The 21,697-nt window shown below is 39.2% G+C and overlaps 1 protein-coding gene across 5 annotated transcripts in view; it reads right to left on the bottom strand.

Moving 5' to 3' along the window:
* glra1 (glycine receptor, alpha 1) overlaps nucleotides 1-7,006 on the bottom strand; it is a 31,274-nt gene extending 24,268 nt beyond the window's left edge. For 2 of the 5 annotated variants that reach the window (XM_067247512.1, XM_067247514.1), the window contains exons 1-2: nucleotides 6,927-6,982; nucleotides 1,820-1,944 (exon numbers count right to left, since the gene is read on the bottom strand). In XM_067247512.1, coding sequence (XP_067103613.1) covers nucleotides 1,820-1,944; nucleotides 6,927-6,982 — 181 coding nt within the window. Of the gene's footprint in view, nucleotides 1-972; nucleotides 994-1,551; nucleotides 1,564-1,819; nucleotides 1,945-6,926 lie in introns of all 5 variants that reach the window. The other 3 variants (XM_067247511.1, XM_067247515.1, XM_067247513.1) reach the window with 3 other exon arrangements.
* Between the last annotated feature and the right edge of the window lie 14,691 nt (nucleotides 7,007-21,697).

The raw sequence follows: 21,697 nt of genomic DNA, 5'->3' as shown, positions 1-21,697 counted from the left end.
AAATCTAGTGAAGCTGAAAATATTTTTTATAGATTGTAATGCAAATTTTCTGTATGTATGTAATTGCCAGCAGAGGACAAACTGTGTGAATGAGTGAACGTCATGTTCCTACATCATGTTGGCCTGACAGGCATGACAAACACCTGCATTTCTGACTCTTGGTAGACACTTGGGATATCTTAGTATGAAACATTATGTAAACCTAACTTAATGAATATTTAAAATATATTTCCCATTGGGGAATTCTAGGTTTATGCTACTCAACAAATGTCAAGCATTTAGCAAACAAAAATAGTATCTGCATTAGGACATACAACATGTGATGAATTGTAATGGTCAACGACACCAGTCCTTAAGCCAGGGAGGTTTGGAAGCAGCAAATTCCAATTCAACTTTGAGTTTGAGTTAACAGCATAGTGCATAAATTTAATCAAGACATCGCATTTTCAACAGTATGAATATTAAAGATCACATAGTATAAGAGAAGTATGTTGTGGCCTTCCTTATAAACTGAGATGCTATTGTAAATCATGAGCAGGCACCAAACTCAAATGATGCCTTGAAGCACAAAACAAGGCTTTAAACAGCACAACAAATCGACTTATTTTGTTAACAGCATAGTGAGGAGATGTTTTAAATGCATTAGTGAGTGATGTGTTTCAATTCTTACAAGTTTAATAATGCATACTCAAAAACAGGCCTGCATACACTGAGATATCATACTGTACTAATGGAGATAAGAGATAATAGTTTATAGCTAGCAAGCTACAAACTTAAAGCTCACCACAGCAAGTCGATGTGGACTATTTCATATTTACTTAAATAATTGCTTTTTAAAAGCCTATCAAATGTATTTTTTATCAGTAACCATTTAAAGACTAAGATAATCTCAGTGTATAACATGAAAATGGATAGTTTGTACAAGTCAAGCACAAAGAATAGATTCATTCAACTCTAGAATTAATATTGTACCATATTTTCCCATGTGCAAAACTGAAAGGGGAAGCAACAAACAACCTTCCATGGTCATACATTGGGTACGAAACAGTTATGCAATACAATATTCCTTTTCATAAACCGATATTCTGTACTAAAAGAAGGATATTTTCGACCACCTTTTAAAAATTCCTAGACTTATCTGCCACAATGTGAGACCATCGAGAAACTACTGTCATCTCTTAGCTGTGTTACTGACCTGGTACAGCAGTAATTGAATAAGGAACCTCTGACATGTATCTTTATGGGAACTTCCATTCAGGGACAGGTTACTTACAGTATATCAATATTAGGACACAGTAAGGAACATACACCAGGTGATTTGACCTTGTCCACCAACATACTCTCAAGATATTGAGCCTGTATTAGTGGGGAGGTATGGGGTGTTTACAGGAATGTAGCCAACTTGTACCATGATAATTCATTATTCAAATAAAAGAATATCATGATAACATATAATGGTAGCACATACATTCTGTAAATATAAGAGTATAAGGGTGTAAGAGGGAGGTATTTCCTAACATCTAAGGTGTGCCTAAGAATGGGCAAATTTACCTTTGTTCCATACTGTATTGGATGAACAAAACACATCAACACATTTATAACAACTGACAGCATTTAAGTAGTTGAAGCACAAAGATAGGAAACATGAATATAAACCAAATCTAAACATTTACCAAACTGCAATCTCTTTATGAACCTGCTACGAAGACAATAAAGACAATGTCAATGTAACGTAATCTTTTTTTTACAAAGACTTTTTGAGGTCTATGTTTGGCTACATTTCTGTGTTATCCGATTTTGGGTTGGTGACAACGCCTACCTTTAAAATTCGGTCTGATTCTGGCATCATAACCCGACACCTTCCCCATGAGTTTGTCGAGGAACTCCGAGGGGGGCATTGGGGAGGCCGCTTTCCTCGCTGCTGCTTCTTTCGATGCTGCCAAGCTGGAAAGGAGAGAGAGAGGAAACCAATTGGGAGATGGGCGCTCAGACTGAAAAATGATATAGTGTAATAAATGTGGAAATACAAACATTAAAACACTGCTGGCATTAAAAGTATTGTCGCAAAATGAAAAAGAAAAAAATACAATGGAGATATTACAAAGATTATGTGCAATTTTGCTTTAAGTATGTAAGTAAGTAAGTAAGTAAGCAAACCTATATGGTTCTACAACTATTCTATATATTATTATATAATATATAAATTATTATTATATACTAAAATAAACCATTACCTAATTTCCTGCATGCATTAGCTTCCTTGGGCACCTGTCAGCCATCATCCAGCCCTTGGTATCTTAGCTATCCCTCCTACAAGTAGATACTACAAACACTGCATTTCAATGTATCTCTATGGTATTTCAGCTGTTGAGCAGACTCTTAATTACTCTGGAACATTATGGAATACTTAGTTGACTAAAATACAGCAAGTCATCAAGAGTGCTTTGGTAAACTGGCAACAAATCATTGAAATGCTGCTAATGAGATTTGTGTAGGTTTGTCCTCATTATAGCATTTGTTTCCCAATGGCTGATTTTCCCAATAGGAGCAATACATATTATCCATATTTTTAGCAAATTTAAGTAGCAGGGGTATGAACGCTTGGTATGATGCTTTCAGATTCAGGCAATAGCCACAATGCCCTAATGCACCTCCTAAGTCATGGAGGTTTTGTAAAAAGGAACTTCGTCTGTTTGTCTGTTTAAGGAGCTGTGGGAAGTTTGGGATGCAATGCTCCAAGCTCCCATATTTGCCACTAGGAAGGTGGGACTGGAGCAAACATGGGATCTCCCAAAAATTAGTAAACATCTAACGAAAAACATTTGTCGTCTTTGTTAAAAACCTTGCTAAACCCCTCAAGGTTAGGCATCCTAATTGTCATTCTTATAGACTAAAGAATATTAGTAATAATGTAAAGATAACTTAATACCAACAAAATCTAAATCAAAATACACCATATAAACAAAACACCAATACCAAAATAAACCAATACAAAAACAATATACCAATACCAAATAAACTGATTAATGGTTTTCTATCGCCATTTCTTAATTACTCAAATTACTATCTATACTCTCTATGATCAGGAAATACAGTAACCAAACCTTATTCCTCCTAACTCATTTAGTATTCACAGAGCAACATGCTCACAAATTGGCCCTTATCAGATGTAAACACGGAGGGGCTGATCACATCATCTGGGGAGTAGATTAGGGTGGGTAACTACTTTGCATGGCCCCCATACTGTTACCAGCAGGCCACGGTCACCCAGGCTGTTAGGTCACTGGCCAAGCTGTGCAGTCACATAGGCAAAGTCACCCCAAAGGCTGCTGTCTGCTACTGGAACCAGCTATGATTCCCCTTCAGAACAAATTCTAAAGGTTCTCATTTTACTTTCAAATTGATTCGACAGGAAAAACTAACTTTAAAGATATAAAAAAATATCCCCTTTCGAAACGAAGTTGGAATTTCCGTTGACTTGACTCAACCTATATCTCAGTTTGAAATCCCCCATTTCCAAGAATTTTGGGCATGGGACAGACAATACTATAAGCTTAAACCATACCAAATGTGTTTCAATTGACTTCAGAACAAATACTTCCCATGAACTGGCAGTGCAATTAGATTAGTCTCAGTGAGATTATGAGTGTGTTCTCTATACAATGACAATTATACTGTAGCATGGATTTACACAGGGGGCTGAATTAGTTTGACAGTGTGAAATTCTGTGACACAGTCATTCTCCTTACATAATTTGGCCATTGTCAAAGAAATCTATAAATCACACCATCAAATTGAAAACCACAATGTAACCAAACTACACAGAAAATGCTTTAACTGTAGCATCTTAACCATTACAGATTTCCATTGGAGTCCTCCTAAGCAACACGCACTTGAGATTTCATGATCAAAGTTAGATTTGCTTTCATTGGAATTTTCATTCATCTGATCAATGCTGGTCATGGCTACCAGGGAGCATGGTGACTACTGCTGACATGGCAAGAAAAAAGGCTGAGTCTAATGCCAAATAAACTGTATGCAAACAAGCCTGAGACACAGAATACTTTAATGTGAAGCTCCAATCATTAGCCCTAAGTGTACCTCATTATGTTCTTCAAGCCTCTAAAGACCAGAATCCTAATTGATCTCATCCCTGCATTTTGTAACAGCATGAAAACCAAAGCCCTTCCCTGGCACACACTCTATGTTCCAAAACTCTGCCACTTCTGATTTAATGGAATGGCCTACACCACTCTTACCCATGGGCATTATGAAGTGTTAATGTATTGATTTAATTATGTTCAATAACCTGTCAGAGTTGTCATGTGCAAGAGTGTCAAATAACAAAACATTGACATTGTCACATTTCTCACATTTCTCACATTGTCATTAGAGTGTCAAGTGTTATGTACATATTGTAGAGCAATATTGTTTGAAATGTTAGCCAAAGACAACTTCTTGGTGAAATTCCTTCATCTGACTGCTAAACTGGCACTGTTTCAGAAAGAAATGTGGGACGGACTATTTCTGAGTGGCAGTAAATCAGACACACAATTACACTTTCTCTATGATTGATTAACATGAGAGGTCATTGATAATAAGTTCTGTTATTTATAGTGCAATCTGTCTTTACAATGTTGATCAATAATGTATTGTCATACATAAAACTTCGAAAAAGGACCTGCCTAAAAATCTACGAGCTATTGTATTGTTTTTACTATGCTGGTGTACTGGATATTATTACTTATTTTTATATACACACATTATACATACAGTATATACATATGTATATATATATCCATATTGTACATGTATATACATGTTTTTTAATATATACCACTATGACATTGCTAAAGCATTTTTATTAGGTGGGTGCGAACAGCAACTGAACAATGAGAAAACAGCATTACTCATAGATATAGGTTTCTATCCATCTGCAGGAAATACAGACCAATTTCATGCAACAATAACAAGTAATTTGGAGACGCATGCTGTGCTGTGCTGTGCTATGCACTGACTGTATAGTATAGAAGTCATTGTGCTGCTTTTGAAGGCCAGTTCAAGGTTATCCTTTGTGAGCTACTGGACAGGTGATGCTAGAGGGAAAATGTAATAATACTATTTAAGGTATAATGAACTATAGATTACCAATGCATGGTTATAAAGTCTGGAAACCTTTGCACTAAAGTCCGTTTATGGAAATAAATGCAATGAATCTGAGCCTATATGCATTGAATTTAGAGCAGCTATGAAATCAAAGGCAACAATATCTTGATAATTGCCATGCATGCAAAGATAAATATGTAATGTAAACCATTCCATACACACTGATTAATCCAATTTCAGTTGTATACTTCTATAAAATGTAATATGTACCAAGACAAAAAAAGCAAAAAAAAGATAGCTAACTGTGGAAAGCCTACTCTGAAACACAGACAACATGCCTTTACTTGCTGCACAATCGTGAGAGGAGATGTATTCACTTTCACAATAGTATAAATCTGTGAATACTCCCTCCCCAGGCAACTTCGATGACAATATTTCTGCACACAAATAATTCAGTTTATGACTCCTGCTAGTGGATTGGACAAACATGTTTGCTGTATGAAGTATGTGATCTTCTCTGCTATGCTATACACAGTTTCCCAGTACGTCACATTGGTATTCATGCATTCCTCCCTATTATGCCTTTTCTGATGTGAATAGGGCCATCTTGTCACTTACTTTAAAGAGTCCATATTCACCTCATCAGTTGTATCTTAAAATCTTAAAAAGGTTGACTAAGAAGCTTGTTTTAGGCTTTTGAATGTGATCCAATAATCCTAGATTACAGTAGCTTCACAGTTCTTCACAAACTATATTTAACTACAAAAATGCTAAAACACTATGAACAGTAAACATAAAACATTATTCACCAACTGTGAATAATGTGTATTCATCCACTTTCCCAGGCATTGACAGAGTAATCAATGTTTGGTAATAAGTCCAGCATTTGAAATGAGGTGTGGGGTCTGGTTTGAGACAGGGAAAGAGATATCAATTAAGAGGAACAGCAGAGTTCAGCACAGGGAGCTGAGATGGCAATATCCTGATTCTAGTTCATTAACTAAACAGGGTGCTCAGAATGCAAAAACAATCCGCAGCACTTGAAATTCAACAGACAAAAGAACAAAACGTAAAACTCAAATAGATATGATGTACCATCATAAACACATACAGACTACAGGCCTCTACAGAATGTGATAGGTAATGACAGACAATATATTCTTTGAAAGGAAAACCTGGGAAACATTTTAGAATGAATCAAAAACCAGGCATAAACATGCCAAAGATTTAGAATAATATATAATAGTCAGCATTTACAATCTAAATGCATTAGTCACATAACCTTAATTCAACTAGAACAGGAATTACATCATTCAATGTATTGGGGGGAATCAACATGCTACTGGAATCACACATCTAAATAATACTGTAGGTTCTGAGAGATATCCAAGTGTTCATGTAGATACATTTTTGGGAACAGCTCTTAAGCATCTACCTTTGTTTATATACGTGTTATATGTGACTGTGTGAGAAAGGAAGAGAATGTTTAATCACTTTCATTTGGCATGCCTGTTGACAAATGTCTCACCAGCGGAGGTATTTAACAGATAATGACCACTAGTGTTCGCTCTAAGCTCTTTAGCGCACCTGCATTCAGTTCGGTTTACAAAAATCTATAGTAGGCTATGTGGAGGAATGAGCATAAAATGAAATTATTTGATATGCGTGTGACAAAACCGAATCTGGTTATGGCTGTCTTTGTAGACTATAGCTGGAGCAAATCAGTTAAGAGGCAAGACTGTGTTCATACATGGGCTACACAGGGAAATCAATACAAAATCAAACTATTACACTGTTAAGTCCATTAGAATAATGCTTACCTGAAAAATACTATTGTTTCCCACAAATAGATCCCCATGGCATTTATTCGGTACATTTTTGACGGTTTCATTTGGGTCATCTACAGCAATTAGCTCCAATAATAGAATTCCCAATCCTTTAATGTTTTTAGAGCTCCAATTGTGCAATTTTCGGTAGCTTTTTCAGTTAAGAGTCCCAAGTAAACCACAAGAATCTCATAACCGCACCGGCCATGAAATCGTTTTCCTTCGTCTGTCTTTACTGCTTCACAACACCAAAATTTTGAGTACTTTTTAGTGCCACGGATAGCGACGAAAGCAGCTGCAGAATTACGCCGAGGATAATGTAGTCTAGAGGATATCGTTAGCCAGCTCGATGTATAATTCCAGTGTCTATGCTATGCGTTCCGTACAGATTTCATGTTTTCAGTCACTGGGAATATTAACACGCTCCTTCAACAGATATTTTAACATGTGGGCTGAGTCTCAAAGTCCATGTCTCAGGAAATTTTAATTACGAGTATATCCCTAAAACAGCGTAATTCCACAGTTGTTGCACAAAATACATACATACGTAAGTGTTTTTTTCTTCACGCTTTCTCTTATATGCATCCCAAAAACCCAAAAGGTGTTGCTGTCAAGCCACACGTAGTTGAAGGTACCGCGGTGGAGCCGACTGTTGTGGTTCTGCAGGTGATCTTCGCTGTGTAGTTAACTCCCAGGGGTGAGTTGTTACTGCTGCATAGTGCTAGTTCCATTGTCTGGGCAAGTTCAGGAAGCACAACTCCCGTTTGGATGTATCTAAGTTAAATTATCCGTGATAATGGCAAAATTCTTGAAATTTGGAAGTGTAGCTGTTCCGTTGAAGTCAAGTGCATTCATCTACAGTCGGTTCTCACTGCATCTCTTGCTGCAGTCATTTGCCAAACTCAAAAACGCAGCTCACCTTAGAACACACGCCCACATGCCGATGTCATTGGTCTGCATTTTGGCCCAACGAGTATTATGACTCCTCTTTGGATTGGAGCAAGGTGGTGTCACTTTGAGTGTCCCGCGTGAATGTGATGAGAATATAGTATCTATTAATGATTCATTGTTTATTTTTTCCTGTTGTATCTGTCTGCAACTTCCTAAAATAAAATGTATAGATAGGTTTATTGCAGCAGATATGACTTTGCTACATGTCATTCAATTTATGTACCTTTTTGTGTAAATCCTTTTGGGCACGTGCATGAGGGCACTAATATAAAATACTCCATCCGCCACGTTTGTTTTGATATAAACCCAAACGTTATTTGAAGTGTTATTATTATTTTTTCATTCTCGATAAGAGTTGCTTGAGAAGCAACATCCAAAGGGAAGCTTTCCAAATATTTCTAGTAGGCGCTGTTCGAATTGTATTTAGTTTGCAACGGCGAGCAATTTCAACTTCTGTTTCGAAGGCTATCAAAAATCACACAGAACGAGACAAGGAGGTTGAGATAAAAGCTGTGGAAATGAACAGAATGTCAATGTTGTCCGTTTGTTCGCTCTGGACATTGCATGAGGGAGGTGATGGATCACAGATTGCCTGATGAGCAGACCATCTGACGCTACAGTGCTGTGTGTCAGAGTGGCCAGCGGTCAAGTAGGCCTGCATACAGTAAGACTTGGGACACCTGGACAACAGGCTTGAATAAGCCAGAAAACACAGAAGCCCTATACAAGAAGGGACAGACGACTTTACTTCTCAGGATGCTCAGAAGGAGGCAGATGTTGTACAGTGTCTGTCTGTTGTTGCCAGTCCCATCTTCTAAGTGGTATTGTGCTGTGGATGCAGTTTGAAAGCAGAAGATGCAAACAGGTTGGAGAAGCTGACCCGGGGGTTAGCTCTGTCCTCTGTGTCAGTTTGGACAGGTGGGAGAAGCAACGGACAGAAGGATGTTCAATGCAACATTCTTTTCACCGTGGACAATATCTCTCATCTTCTACATGACATCCTGGTCAGGCAGAGGAACACCTTCCGTAACAGACTGATCATATCAAGGTGCTCAACGGAGCCATTCCGGAGCTCTTTTCCTACCAGCCGCTATCAGATGTTAAATGAATTTCCTGACTGTCTGGAAACTATGGACCCGAGCCAGCTAGGAGGATGCTTGGAGAGTGTCACTACAACATACTTGACTCACACTACAGTGTTGCTCCTTAGGCATGTTTGCACTTACTAGGCACGCTACGGTCAATTTGCTGTACTGTATACTGGACTGTAGATTTATATTGTTTATTTAGTTCAATACTCTGTATATTTTGGCATTTGTATCTTTACTGACCTGTTTGGATGATGTTGCATCTGCTGCTGTAACAGTAAAACTGCCCCATGGAATCAATAAGGAAAATTACAGAGTAACCCAAACACAATAACACAGTATCCCAAGCACAGCCAAGCACATTTAATATTATACATTATGCCATACACATTCAATAATACTACTCTGACCACAAATACTATTAGCAGGATATCCCATTCCTCAGTTTTCACTGATAGTAACTTGGTAAATAATGCAATAAATGTTTAGTGTTTAATATAGGCCATGCCATTAGATGGCTTACATTGATGCGTGGACAGTATTGTAGACTACAGCGACAAAATTACTTTAGACAAAGCAATATGCTTTGCAGATAACCAAGGACTAGTTGTTAAATAATGGTCTGTAATCTACAGAATACAGTGCAACATGCAAATGTCCCAAATGTAGTAAAACGTCACTAACTGTACAAATGAACACCAACACCAACCATCTTAAAGCCTGATTTCAGCAACCATATACCAAGTAAAATGTGCAAAGGTACCTTGCTTCTGGCGCAAGCATATCAGGACTGAGGTAGGGACCAGCAGTACCATTCATCAGGCTTGCTAAATTAAGGAGATTACTAAATGTGGTCCCTTGTGTGAAAATGTAGAAATGTTGCTTTTAATGTGATTGCTAGAGGCAGCAGTGCCATAACTCAAGGTTAAGGTTGGTTTCAGACGAGGGCATTTACAATGTGAGAATGTCAATCATGCATCAAGGAGAACTATGAGCTACTCTCTGGCACATTTTGTGAAAATATAACACTGTGAGCCTACTTGAGCCATTTGTAGTGAACAAGGCATGCTGGGTTACAATAGGATGAAAAATAATTTAAAAAAATTAATTGCACTGTGTTTTTCACAAATGGGACAATATAATTTTTCAGTTTTATCATAAAAGACACACTTACAATCTATCTTCAGACACAGTTAACAACATATAGTTATGTTGCCATTGACAGATGCCTGTAAAAACATGACATGCCCAAATGCAAAATTACAACTGTATTGTTTTCTTGAAAAACAATTTGTGGTCTCACGTGGTTTGGGCCAGGAAGGAAATCTTAAAACATAAAGGTATGGACAATCCTGTGCTTCAAACATGGTGGCAACAGTTTGAGAAAGGCCCCTTCCTGTTTCTGAATGATAATGCTCCTGTGCACAAAATGAGGTTCATACATAAATGGTTTATTGAGTTTGGAGGAACTCGACTGGCCTGCCCTGCATAGCACCATGACCTCTGACCCCATCCAGCACCTTTGGGAAGAATTCTAACGCCATCTGCGAGCCAGTACTAATCGACTAACATTAGTGCCTGACCTCACAAATGCTCTTGTGGCTGAATAGAAGCAAGTCCTGCAAGAATGAAGGCGGTAATAGTGCAAAATGGGGACCAACTTTATTTTATTGCTCATGATATGATGATCATGTAGCCCATGATTGGAATGAGAGATTCTACAAGCAGCTGTGCATATATACTGAGCATATATACTGAGCAGGTGTCCACATACCTACCTTGGACATATATGTAACTCTTATATGTATCTAATCAGTGGGGCTACCGTACATAAATCGATACAATATCTTGTGCATTTTCTGTGTGTGCATGTGGGTGTGTGAGAGAAAGAGAGAGGCCGTTTATGTGTGTATTAATGCTGGTCTTTGCCCTCAAACTATGTTTTGTGTGCACAATCACAAATGTTTGGGTTGGGGAAAGTGATTATTCACAAAACCAAACAAACAAGTTTGAGTTCCTTGAACCATATGAATTTAATTACAAACACAATGAAAGTTTTATGATGTTAGAGCCAGCAACTGTACGGGAGCCCACAAGAATCTATTCCCTTAGTGAAGGATAATACCTTGTCTTCAGCCAGAAGATGACCTCTAATTTGAACTACAGCACAGAGACTGGCCATGCATTATGCATAAGGGTAGTCAGCTTGTATTACTGGTCAGAGGAAGATACAATTACATTCCCCGTGTTAGTGTGGTAAAAAAAGTTAAAGGATTATAGTAGAGATGTACAGGTATATGTATCCCACAAAACTGGATGTTAGAGACTGATCTGTAAAAATACTTTGGTTGTTTTGGATTTGGCTTTAAAACATACAGTATAATAGTTTTCATATGATCAGACTTCGGAGTTGTTTTATTAATTATAAATGTTGTTATTTTTATGTATTTCATTTGAAAAGTGTCTACTTCCTCAGAGCTTTAGAGATACCTTGCACAGAATGTACACTTGAGATAAACCAGTGTAGACAGTATGCTGCTGGGGATGGAGATGAAACTACTTCTTTATAAATATTTAAACAATACAATACAAATACAATGTAATGTGAAATACACACAGCAGCACAATAAAGGAAAAACTGGAATGGTCCACAGATATTACAGAATTTCATGCCAGGCCTCTTTAATGTTGCAGTGGTATATTTCAACTTCTAAACATTTTGAGCAGCAGCAATACATGTTACATTAGCATTTTGGTTGCTTATCACTGTACACAACAAGAAGCATGGCAATTTTGATATGTGTGCAGCACCTCTGTCGAGTGCTCGACGCATTACAATTTCCATAAGCAGTGGAGGTAGATCACAGAAATTGATCTCCGTCGTGTTGAATGCCACAGCTCATCTTGTGAGCGATGCATTTAGACTCTTGACTGCTGGAATCAGTTAGACATGCAATCCTGCTGACCTAAGTAATAAGATTTGCAATGACATGGCCTCTGTATATTACTCTTAGAAACAGTGAACCTGTCCGTTGAACTGTGCTGAATTTCACCCTCCATTCAAATGAGATGCAGCCACTCGTGGTCAAATCTCTCATTATGTAATGATGACTTGGAGGTCCACATGAACTAACACTGGGCAAGCTGGTGAATTATTTGACACAACCAGATCCCAATTTTTTTAGCAGACATGTATTTCTCATTCTTTGCTGTTTGCAATTATTTTCATTATCTCCAGGAATGCTCCACACGCTTGTAAATTGATTGGATGAAAAACACAACTGAAAAGGTCTGTCTCACAGTACTGTCTCACTGTGCTGTACAGTACGCATAGATTCCCACAAACCTCTTCCCACCCTGCAGCCATATTAAGCATGACACCACAAAGATTGATAAGTCTAACCAAGCAAGGATAAAAGGACACGCTGGAACAGTGAATAGCGATCCTGTCATTATCTAGCATGGCAGGGTCGTAATTGGCAGGGTCAGCTGCAGCTGACATGTGCTTGTCCTGCTAAATGCTATCAAACTGATCTCGATAGCCCTAGAGAGAGCCTGCTGCCAGGAGTAACCTGAGGTCTGACGGGCAGAAGCCTGATGGTGAATCATTAACTTCCATTACACACCTACTGTATGTATTATCTAGCCTCCGCTTGGAAGCAGACCGCGCTGATTCATTTCAGTGAGGAAGGGTTAAACGAGGTGCAGTGTAAAGGCCAGGACACAGCAAAGGGATGGTGAAGAACAGCTTACCACAGTCATCAGTCAGTCAAACTTTCTTTTGCAGACCTGAAGACTTTTTTTTGACTGCACACAAGCGAATACAGCAAATATAGCCTATTGCATGCCGGAAACAAATTAGCAAGGTTCAAAAGAAATTGTGCTGATATAAAAGTACACAGAATACATTACAAATCATTGACTATTATGCAGAAAAGGTTTTATCCAGATCTGGCCAAACACAGAAGATATGGCCCTGGGACCTTTTGGCCTCAGAAGTTAACCGACATGTCTCAGTCTGCTGGCTAGCTGGTTGCCACCATAAAGATAAAGAGTCATGCTCCCTACCATGGTCTGTTCCTATAATGGTGACTGGCTATGTCTCTATTTCACGAAAATGGCAGTGGCAAATTACCAACCTCACAACAACGCTTTAGAACCGGCTGTAATGTCAGTGATGCCTTCCAAGATAATGGAAATTCATGCCAATGCAATACGGCATATTGTTGACCGTTTTGAGATCTTGCTCAACTATATTATGGGCGTATTATTGCATTGTATACAATGTATATATTTTTGGCCATATACTGTAGCCTGCTAGTATATTGTTATATTGTTCTATGGAGGCCAAAGCCCAGCTGGATTCCCACAGGGCAATTTGAACAGATGTAGCAAGCAGAAAGAGGAAGAGAGCAGCAAAAGCTGTGTCCTGCACATTTCTCCTCACAAATTCATACAGCACTTGATGAGTCATCAAGCAATCAGTGAGTCACATATCACATACAAATGTGCATTTTCTCATGATTAATAACTTCTTTCATGATTCTTTCTGTTTTTAGTGTGGGTCTCTCTGAACAAAAATAGCATACCACACCATACTATGCAACACCCAATAAAACACACCTTATTTCACTGCACTCTTAACCCTGTCTACCTACGACACACAGGGCTTCACATTTTTTTGCCTCCCTCATGCCCAGTTTGATCAGGGTGATGTCTCCGCGTGGGGGACGAGAGGCTCTTTGCTAATTAGAGTGAGTGCTTTGTTGTGAATTCCTCTGCTGCTCAGTATGATGGGGCCTTGCTGGCTCTGACACTCCCATCAATAGCAGCTTGAGGCTGATAGATTCTCCCCCTGCAAACTACACCGCCTCGCTCATTATAAATTCTGCACTGCTTGTGTGTTGTTTGGGGGCACATACGAACTAGCCGCAATGCAACGTCCGTTGACAAACAATGGACTGGTCATGTAAACATCCTGATAATATCTAGAATAATACAAATGTAGGGGTGTGGCTTACTTTGGCCACGCCCCCATGTGATGTGGCTAAAGTAGTGTTGCGTTTTTATATTTTGTATTGACATTTCTCCAAAATGTATGGACTGAGAGCTAGCTAACCAACAATTGATCCCTTTACACTAGCTATATTGCAAATGTAACCCTAACGGCTAATTAGTTAAACCATTCAATTCAAAGTTAGGTACAGATTTGAAGTAGGTTAGGTTAGCAAAGTACTTAGTTAACTATCCTGGTAACTTCAATGAAAGATGAATCGAGAATTAATTATTGACAGAAACACAACAAAAATTTTCGGAAAAGCATAGATTTGTTGTCATTTTTGTAAAAACAAATTAATGGTCAAGTAAGAATCCAACAATTTTTATTTTGTCTATTCATTCAAATGTGTTAGACATTTAGTCATTTAGCAGACGCTCTTATCCAGAGCGACTTACAGTAAGTACAGGGACATTCCCCCTGAGGCAAGTAGGGTGAAGTGCCTTACCCAAGGTCATTTTTTACAGCCGGGAATCGAACCAGCAACCTTCTGATTACTAGCCCGATTCCCTAACCGCTCAGCCACCTGACTCCCTGTTAGGCCTAATAGTGACACATTAGGCTGTTGAAAAGTTTTTTTTGATTGAACCTATCATTACTATACAGAAGATGATGCCAAAATTAGACTAATTACATGGGTTTTATTGGGACTATCGGACACCTCCACCCTTCTAGGAGGCGTGGCATTGTTAAGCCACACCCCTCTGTGAGTATCTATGGACCAATGGTGACACCCACAGGAGTAGAATCGGGATTTAAAACTCATTTGGGAGGAAAGAAAAAAAACTGAAAAACTGGACTCACAAACAAAAACAGATTTTGAAAACTTTTAAGCATACTTTTAGCTCAAATTAATCCTGTCCTATTGTCTGATCCAAAAGTATGTTATACATCTCAACACATTTTAGGAAGTTGATTTTAAGGCTATGTAGACTTTGATTTTTTTCTCTAGTTTTCAAGCAACAGTCCATGTGAACTGATTTGTAAGATAGTGGGTTTTATGAAATTTATGATAAGGGGAGGGGGAGCTATCTGTAAAAATGCATTATTGATCAGATACATAGCTATCAAAATGTAAAAGCATAGCAGCATAAATTAATGTATCATGGATGCAGTGTGCATAACGGTGAACACATGCTGAGAGGAGGAGTGGTAAATCACTTAGACGATGCATTCACAGACTGTTCAGCTTATGGGGTCTGCTCGATAACCTTGAAGTGATGATTTGGTCTGGTTTACAAATAATGTTTTGCATAATTCAAATATATGATTCATTGGCCTAAGCAATGCACAGACAGAACGTACAGTTTATATGGCTCTTTTGGCTGACGACCAGACCATTCACACCATAGGTGGCTCGTAATCATATTAGCACATCTTTGGGTACCAAAGTGACACAGTGAGAGCATTTTAGCAAGGTGTTTCAATAACAATAAGCTGTGAAGCTGTGTATAACTTTGCCTCTGACACTGTGTCCTCGTTATACTGTTTTTTGATGAGTGTGGTGGGTGACATACTCGTCATTTTTATGCCACATGACATAATAACGGTATGCTAGTGTACAGGTGTTTTGAAACATCTGCTCTCTGATTTGTCAGACACACAATCTATGGGCCTGAACAGACCAAACCATTGAACCCCTCTCCACTTTTGATTTGGTTTCCTGAATGATAATAAAGAGCCATGGCCAGTTTGACAACATGGGGGCTCAAACTGACTTCTTGTCTGTAAGAATTCTTTAAAAAATCCATTGCAGGGTAAACAGCATGGCCTCTGAACTGAGATGAAAACATTGTTGTTTTTTCAATAGTAAATTATGGTAACAGTTCCAAACCATTCTAGATGGCACATTGCAAAATTGAGTTTCTGCAGAGACAACCCCAATGTCAATCCAGCAGCCAAGTAATTTCCCATTCCCCCATTAAAGCTATGAAATCAATATGTAATTTATTGGCAATAAAGTAGAGCTTAGTCCTGCTCTTCTTGTTAAGACCCTAGCATGCCGTGTAACCTTTCTGATTGGATCTGGTGAGTGTTTTGCTGATTGTGAGAAAACCATTGGATTTGTTCATGAGTAAAATAGTACACAGGAAAAAACTACACAGGCACAAAGTATTTTGGTTGAAGTATGTAGTATAATCTAGCTCTCTACTGTCTTAAAGTTGTTGTCTTTTTTGAGTGATTCATTAATACATTTTAGCAAGAAAATCTAAGACATTTCAAGAACTGTGGTTTGATCGCCTAAGCAGGTCACTGGACTTAAGATTTTTAGGGTGAGATAAGGTGAGTTGAGGTTCCACAAATGAAAGTAGTTGTATTTTCCACCAAACTTCTATTCTCTTCCCAGTCCATGATCTTAAGCAATCAGCATGTCTCTCCCTCTCTGTCTATCAAACGTGAACATTTGCAGAACATATTGCTTTTAAGTATATGTATGATTTGTTGTTTGTGTACAATGTTTGTTTATGATGAAGATGACCCTCAGCTGGGATTTCATATCAATATTTCACATGTTTAGGAACAATTTGCCTTTTAGATGTTGCTGCCCAAATGGCAGCTCATGTGATTGATCATCTTGTCATGAGGAGGATTGCTATGCCACGTTACATTACTATAACAGCAAAGCAGATTAATCATCCTGTCAAAACCTCTGACATGTAATTTCTTGGTGTGCATTAAAAAAGCAAATATGTACTAAGGAATGCCAGGAATTTAAGTAACATTTACTGCTCACAGTTGTTTTATTATTAAATAAGAAAGAAATCCTATTTACGGCAATTCCCTAAAAATCGATGGCTGCTACAGTATACTGCCACAGTATATTGTAACATAAGAATGCATACAGCATGTTTCAACAATACCCTATAGCCACCCCATGATACTAGTACCATACACCATAACTATATCAACTGTATGGGTTGGGGTTAGGGTTAGATATACAAAAGTTTAGATACAAGATGTATAATAATTAAAAAAAATGTAACTCCACTTGAGCATAGCCACCAATCATTTCAGAGGTTTAACAATACCACCCAGCTGAACATGTCCTAAAAATCTTTACATTTCTGCACCTGCTCAGCCGAAAGGTGTACAGTGCCCCTTTATATAGGGCAGAAGCCCTCTGCTCCGTCTCACTAAAAGTCCAGCGAGACTCATGCAGGTTTACAAAGCGTCATGCAAGGCACAAAGATAGAGTATATGGCTCTGTTCTAGTCATAGAACCGGAGTTTTATTCCCAAAAACGATTGCTCTGTGTTGTGGAGGAATAGGCGGGGCGCAGCTCTAGTGGTTTGGGGCCACATGATATCCAAGGACTTCATGATGTGTTCATGATGCCCAAATGTTCTCCTGGCTGAAGGACATATTCCTGTATATAATACAGATCAGCACTGGCGGTGGCTAAAACCTTTAAACCACAAAAAAAACAATACAAGCTCTGAATTCTGATAATTTGAGTTCTCCACACACTGGTCACATCCATCCAGCACCTGGAGGCCAGAAGATAACATAATCACACCGGCCTGTGTTCCATCTCTCCAGACTGTCACAACTCCCCACACTGATCCTTAAGACCCGTTAGAACAGATTGGACGAGGGAGCCAGTAGACACATGAAACAGGGATGACCATGCCTCCTCCACATTCATAAAGGGCAATACTGCCGTACCTCAATCTTAACATGTAATGAAACGTAATTATTACAATCATGTGATGATTGTGAACATTCAGAATCATATTTCCAAACTGTCCCTGCTCTCTAGCTTCCCTGTCTCTCCTTTCCTTTGTGTCCTTCCTCCCTTCTGCCATTCCTCATTCGAATTCCCTCTTCTCTCTTTACCCCACTACCCCACTTCTCCACCCCCTGACCCTCCCCCAACCCTCAATCTCTCTTGTCCCTGCTCTCTATCTTCCCTCTCTCCTCAATGACAAAGCATCTGGCTTCAGCCAGGCATTTTTAATGGCTTCATTACTGGATCGGGAATGCAGCCGGTCCACAAGCTTTGATTGGATGGTTGCTCTCCTGCCTATAAACCAACCACAGGCTGGTGTTACCCATATCTCAGGCTGCAGACCATTCATTGTAATCGAGAAGGGCAGGCGAAAGTAGAAAAGTGATTTTTCATTAGAGCCATGGCTGTGGTGCAGATCATTGAGGCCCAGTATGAAACTACATGGATTTAGAGTGGGGTGTTTTTGTGTGTGTGTGTGTGTGTGTGTGTGTGTGTGTGTGTGTGTGTGGGTGTGTGTGTGTGTGTGTGTATGCAAGAGAGAGTAAGAAATAGGCAGAGGCAGGAAAAGAGGAATATTCTGCTGTGATATCACTAATTTTCTCATTTAGTTTGGTGCTCACCCATTCAAGCTTACAATGTCCTCTGCTTTGACTGTACATCTACTCTCAGGGCATACATCTAAAGGCAACTAGCAACGTGGGTGTACAATATCCTTCACTGCATTGACAGGCTGTGTATTGGGTAAACTAATAAGGTCAGGATCATCCCTCTCAGCACCAAAAATGATACACAAACACACATCTACAATTTAAAAGGGTTATTGAAGATTAATTTGTTAAGTATCGATACTGTAGAAGACCATATTAAGTGGAGGGACAAACAGAGAGGAGAAAGCAAAGCCTTGAGTAATGAATGAGTAAGCAATTACCTCAGGCCTATACAATTTGTCCAAAGTCAGCAGCAACGTCTCAGTGCTAATCAAAACCTATAATGGGTTACAGAGCTTCAAAAGACTGTTGAGATTCTACTGTTGGCTTTGTCCTTCAATTCCAAAGACAAATACACATCTGTTGGAAGGCTATGGATGAAGGAGTTTTTTTTCTTTTTCGTTCTTTACCAGAAATTTCATAATTGTTTTATTTTATTACTCTATCTATCTGAGAACTGAGAAGGAAAGGCACAACAAAACATTAACTCAGAGTTCGAGAATGATTTATCTCTTTTCACTGTGCTCTACTTTCCCCCTCAAGACTCTCCCTCTCTCTACTTCAGTGCGATAAATATAGTGACAAAACCCACAAATATTTGGTTGCCAACACAGATGCTCCTATAAACCTTTTGGTTTATTAAAGCACATCAACACAAACAGGATTTGTTGTGCAATGTCCTTGAATCATGCCTAACAGCCTAAATTGTCAATGCTACTCTGCTAGTTTGGCTCGTGGAGCAGGTCGCGGGCTGGAATTTTGAAGTTTGAGATTAAAAAAAAGAAAAAGGTTTTGACAAAAACAGTTTAAAAAAGGTTTCCAAACTTTGGGCCTCAGGGGGATGCAAGCACATCTGTTGCAGGTCTTCTTAACTTCCTGTGGGATGTGGCAGTTGATGTTCCCAAGAAGCACTGCATCACATGCATTTAACATGCCCTCTGCAGAGTCAGGACTGAACACAGCTTGGAAAGGTTGTGACCCTCCCCTCTCTCTTTATTCTTTCCTTGAATTTTTATAATTTTGTTTTCTTTCATGAAAATCTTTTTGACATTCAGCATTTGAAGTTCACTTAACTTTTGAATGTACTGCAAATGTAAACATGATTTGGCATCAACCTAATTTAATTTCATAGTCTGAAATGATTCTGTAAACAAATCTAATTGGAATCAGAACTGAGGTATCAAGAACTGGAATCAGAATCCAGCCCACATCCCTACACAGTGGGAACACAAGGAAGTAGGAACAAAATATGCTAGGCCTTTACTTCGGTCACTCTCTGTCACCAAACCTGTCACAGGGGGTTTTCAACAATGCCTTGTGTTTTTCTTTTTCAACGAAAAAGAAAAACACAAAACGATATTGAAAAATGACTAAGAATATAATGAACTAACCAATGAGTCACTTCTTGTTGGTTTTTGTTACTGTCAACTGTCAGATTATAAGATCCGAAAGCTTTGTCACCGTCTTGAAGAACTAATGGGCAAGTGTCACAATGACACATCACTGAAATGCCATATCCTACGTTCAGCTCATAATTAGTGTTTGCACAATGTTGTCTACAGAAGACATAGCTAAGCGTTAAATGTAGATATATAGACAACTTGGTTTAGGGACAAAGAAAAAGACATTCTTGAAGGGATTCAAAATGAAATGTCACAACTAATTCCATCGGAAGAATCCAGCTGAATCCACAGCCGCTGGCTTGAATCATGCAGATTTGCCATGGCAGGAGCTGTGGATTGGACTGTGACTATAAATAAGATGGCACAGTTGTAGCCCCTAGTCGTGTGAATGGGGCTGGGTGGCAGACCACTGTTTCATAGGGCAAGGGCAAGAGGTGGGGGAGAGGAACTCCCCCATGACTCAATGCCAAAACATTCTCTCCAGTGTCATGGTCCAGCTCTAACACACCGAAGATGAGTCGTGTTGACTCCATGGCAGGTCTACATTTTTTTGCAGGGGCTTGGGTTTGTCTTTAAAGGTGGGAGGTTGTGGGGCGTGACAGTGTGATGTGTTCAGTCCCCAATCATGTACGGTAATATGACTGTCATATGAAAAGTATAGTAACATCATACTGGTTGTTTTTCAAATAAAAATATTTTCTTGCATGGCAAATTACAAAATGTACCTGTTATGCATGAATCAGGACTGATTTCTGAAGGAGCAATTGTGCTAAGAAGTTATACACACATTCAGAAGAGGTTCACATTACTAGGTTTTATCAGTTGTGTCCACATTAATTTTGTTCGACATGATGAACAGTGGTTCACAAACAAGTCTTAACCTTGGTCTCAGAATCTAGTTCCAATCACCTCCCAAAACGACCTTGTTTGGAGACATTAAGTAAGGATTGAGGGAAAGTCTATGTGCTGCTTTTTATTTGTTGTTTAGCCCACATGTTTCTCTGTTGAACAATGGCCGCTGAGATGCAACGTCCTCCTCAGAAAGTATACACCTAAGCTGGATGGGGGAAAGAGGCTACAACGTCCGCTCTTTTTCTCAGGGTGCTTTCCCCCCCTTTCTATATTCTCAGGCTGTGTTGCTAAGGCAACGTGAGTACATCGTTAGAAATGGAGCGCCCTCTATGGCACCGGACTCCACCAAAACATCTGTAACCCTCCTTTCAGCTTACCTGCTGTGTCACCATGTGGTGTACTCCTCCACAGCCTCATATAAACACAGTGGGTTCTCCCGAGGGGAAATGTCCATTGTTTGATGAGACCATTATGCACAAACGATTTTGACTGGCAAGCATATTGCCACCTAATGTCTGCTCAGAGAAGGCTGACTGTATTATCATTCGTGACCCATCGTGCACACAAATATGTAATACATACTAAAGTCTTTTTTTTCATAAAGATGCATGCCCGATATTGTAAGGTCCGTTCACTTGAGATGGGTAGACTTGATACCGGTCGTTAAGAAGCATCGCCTGCTTAGTGTCAGGTGGCTGAGCGGTGAGGGAATCGGGCTAGTAATCCGAAGGTTGCCAGTTCGATTCCCGGTCATGCCAACTGACGTTGTGTCCTTGCGCAAGGCACTTCACCCTACTTGCCTCGGGGGAATGTCCCTGTACTTGCTGTAAGTCGCTCTGGATAAGAGCGTCTGCTAAATGACTAAATGTAAATGTAGTGTGGAGGGTTGACGCTCCTGGAGCGGTAATGGCAGAGGGTGAGGGAGGAGAAGGTGCGATGGTTATTATGGTTTGAAAAAGGGATATAATACAGAGCATT

Source organism: Osmerus mordax, chromosome 12 (genome assembly GCF_038355195.1).
Source record: "Osmerus mordax isolate fOsmMor3 chromosome 12, fOsmMor3.pri, whole genome shotgun sequence".
Classification (NCBI taxonomy): domain Eukaryota; kingdom Metazoa; phylum Chordata; class Actinopteri; order Osmeriformes; family Osmeridae; genus Osmerus; species Osmerus mordax.
Note: the sequence above shows the minus strand (reverse complement) of the source record. Positions and strands in the feature narration are given on the sequence as shown.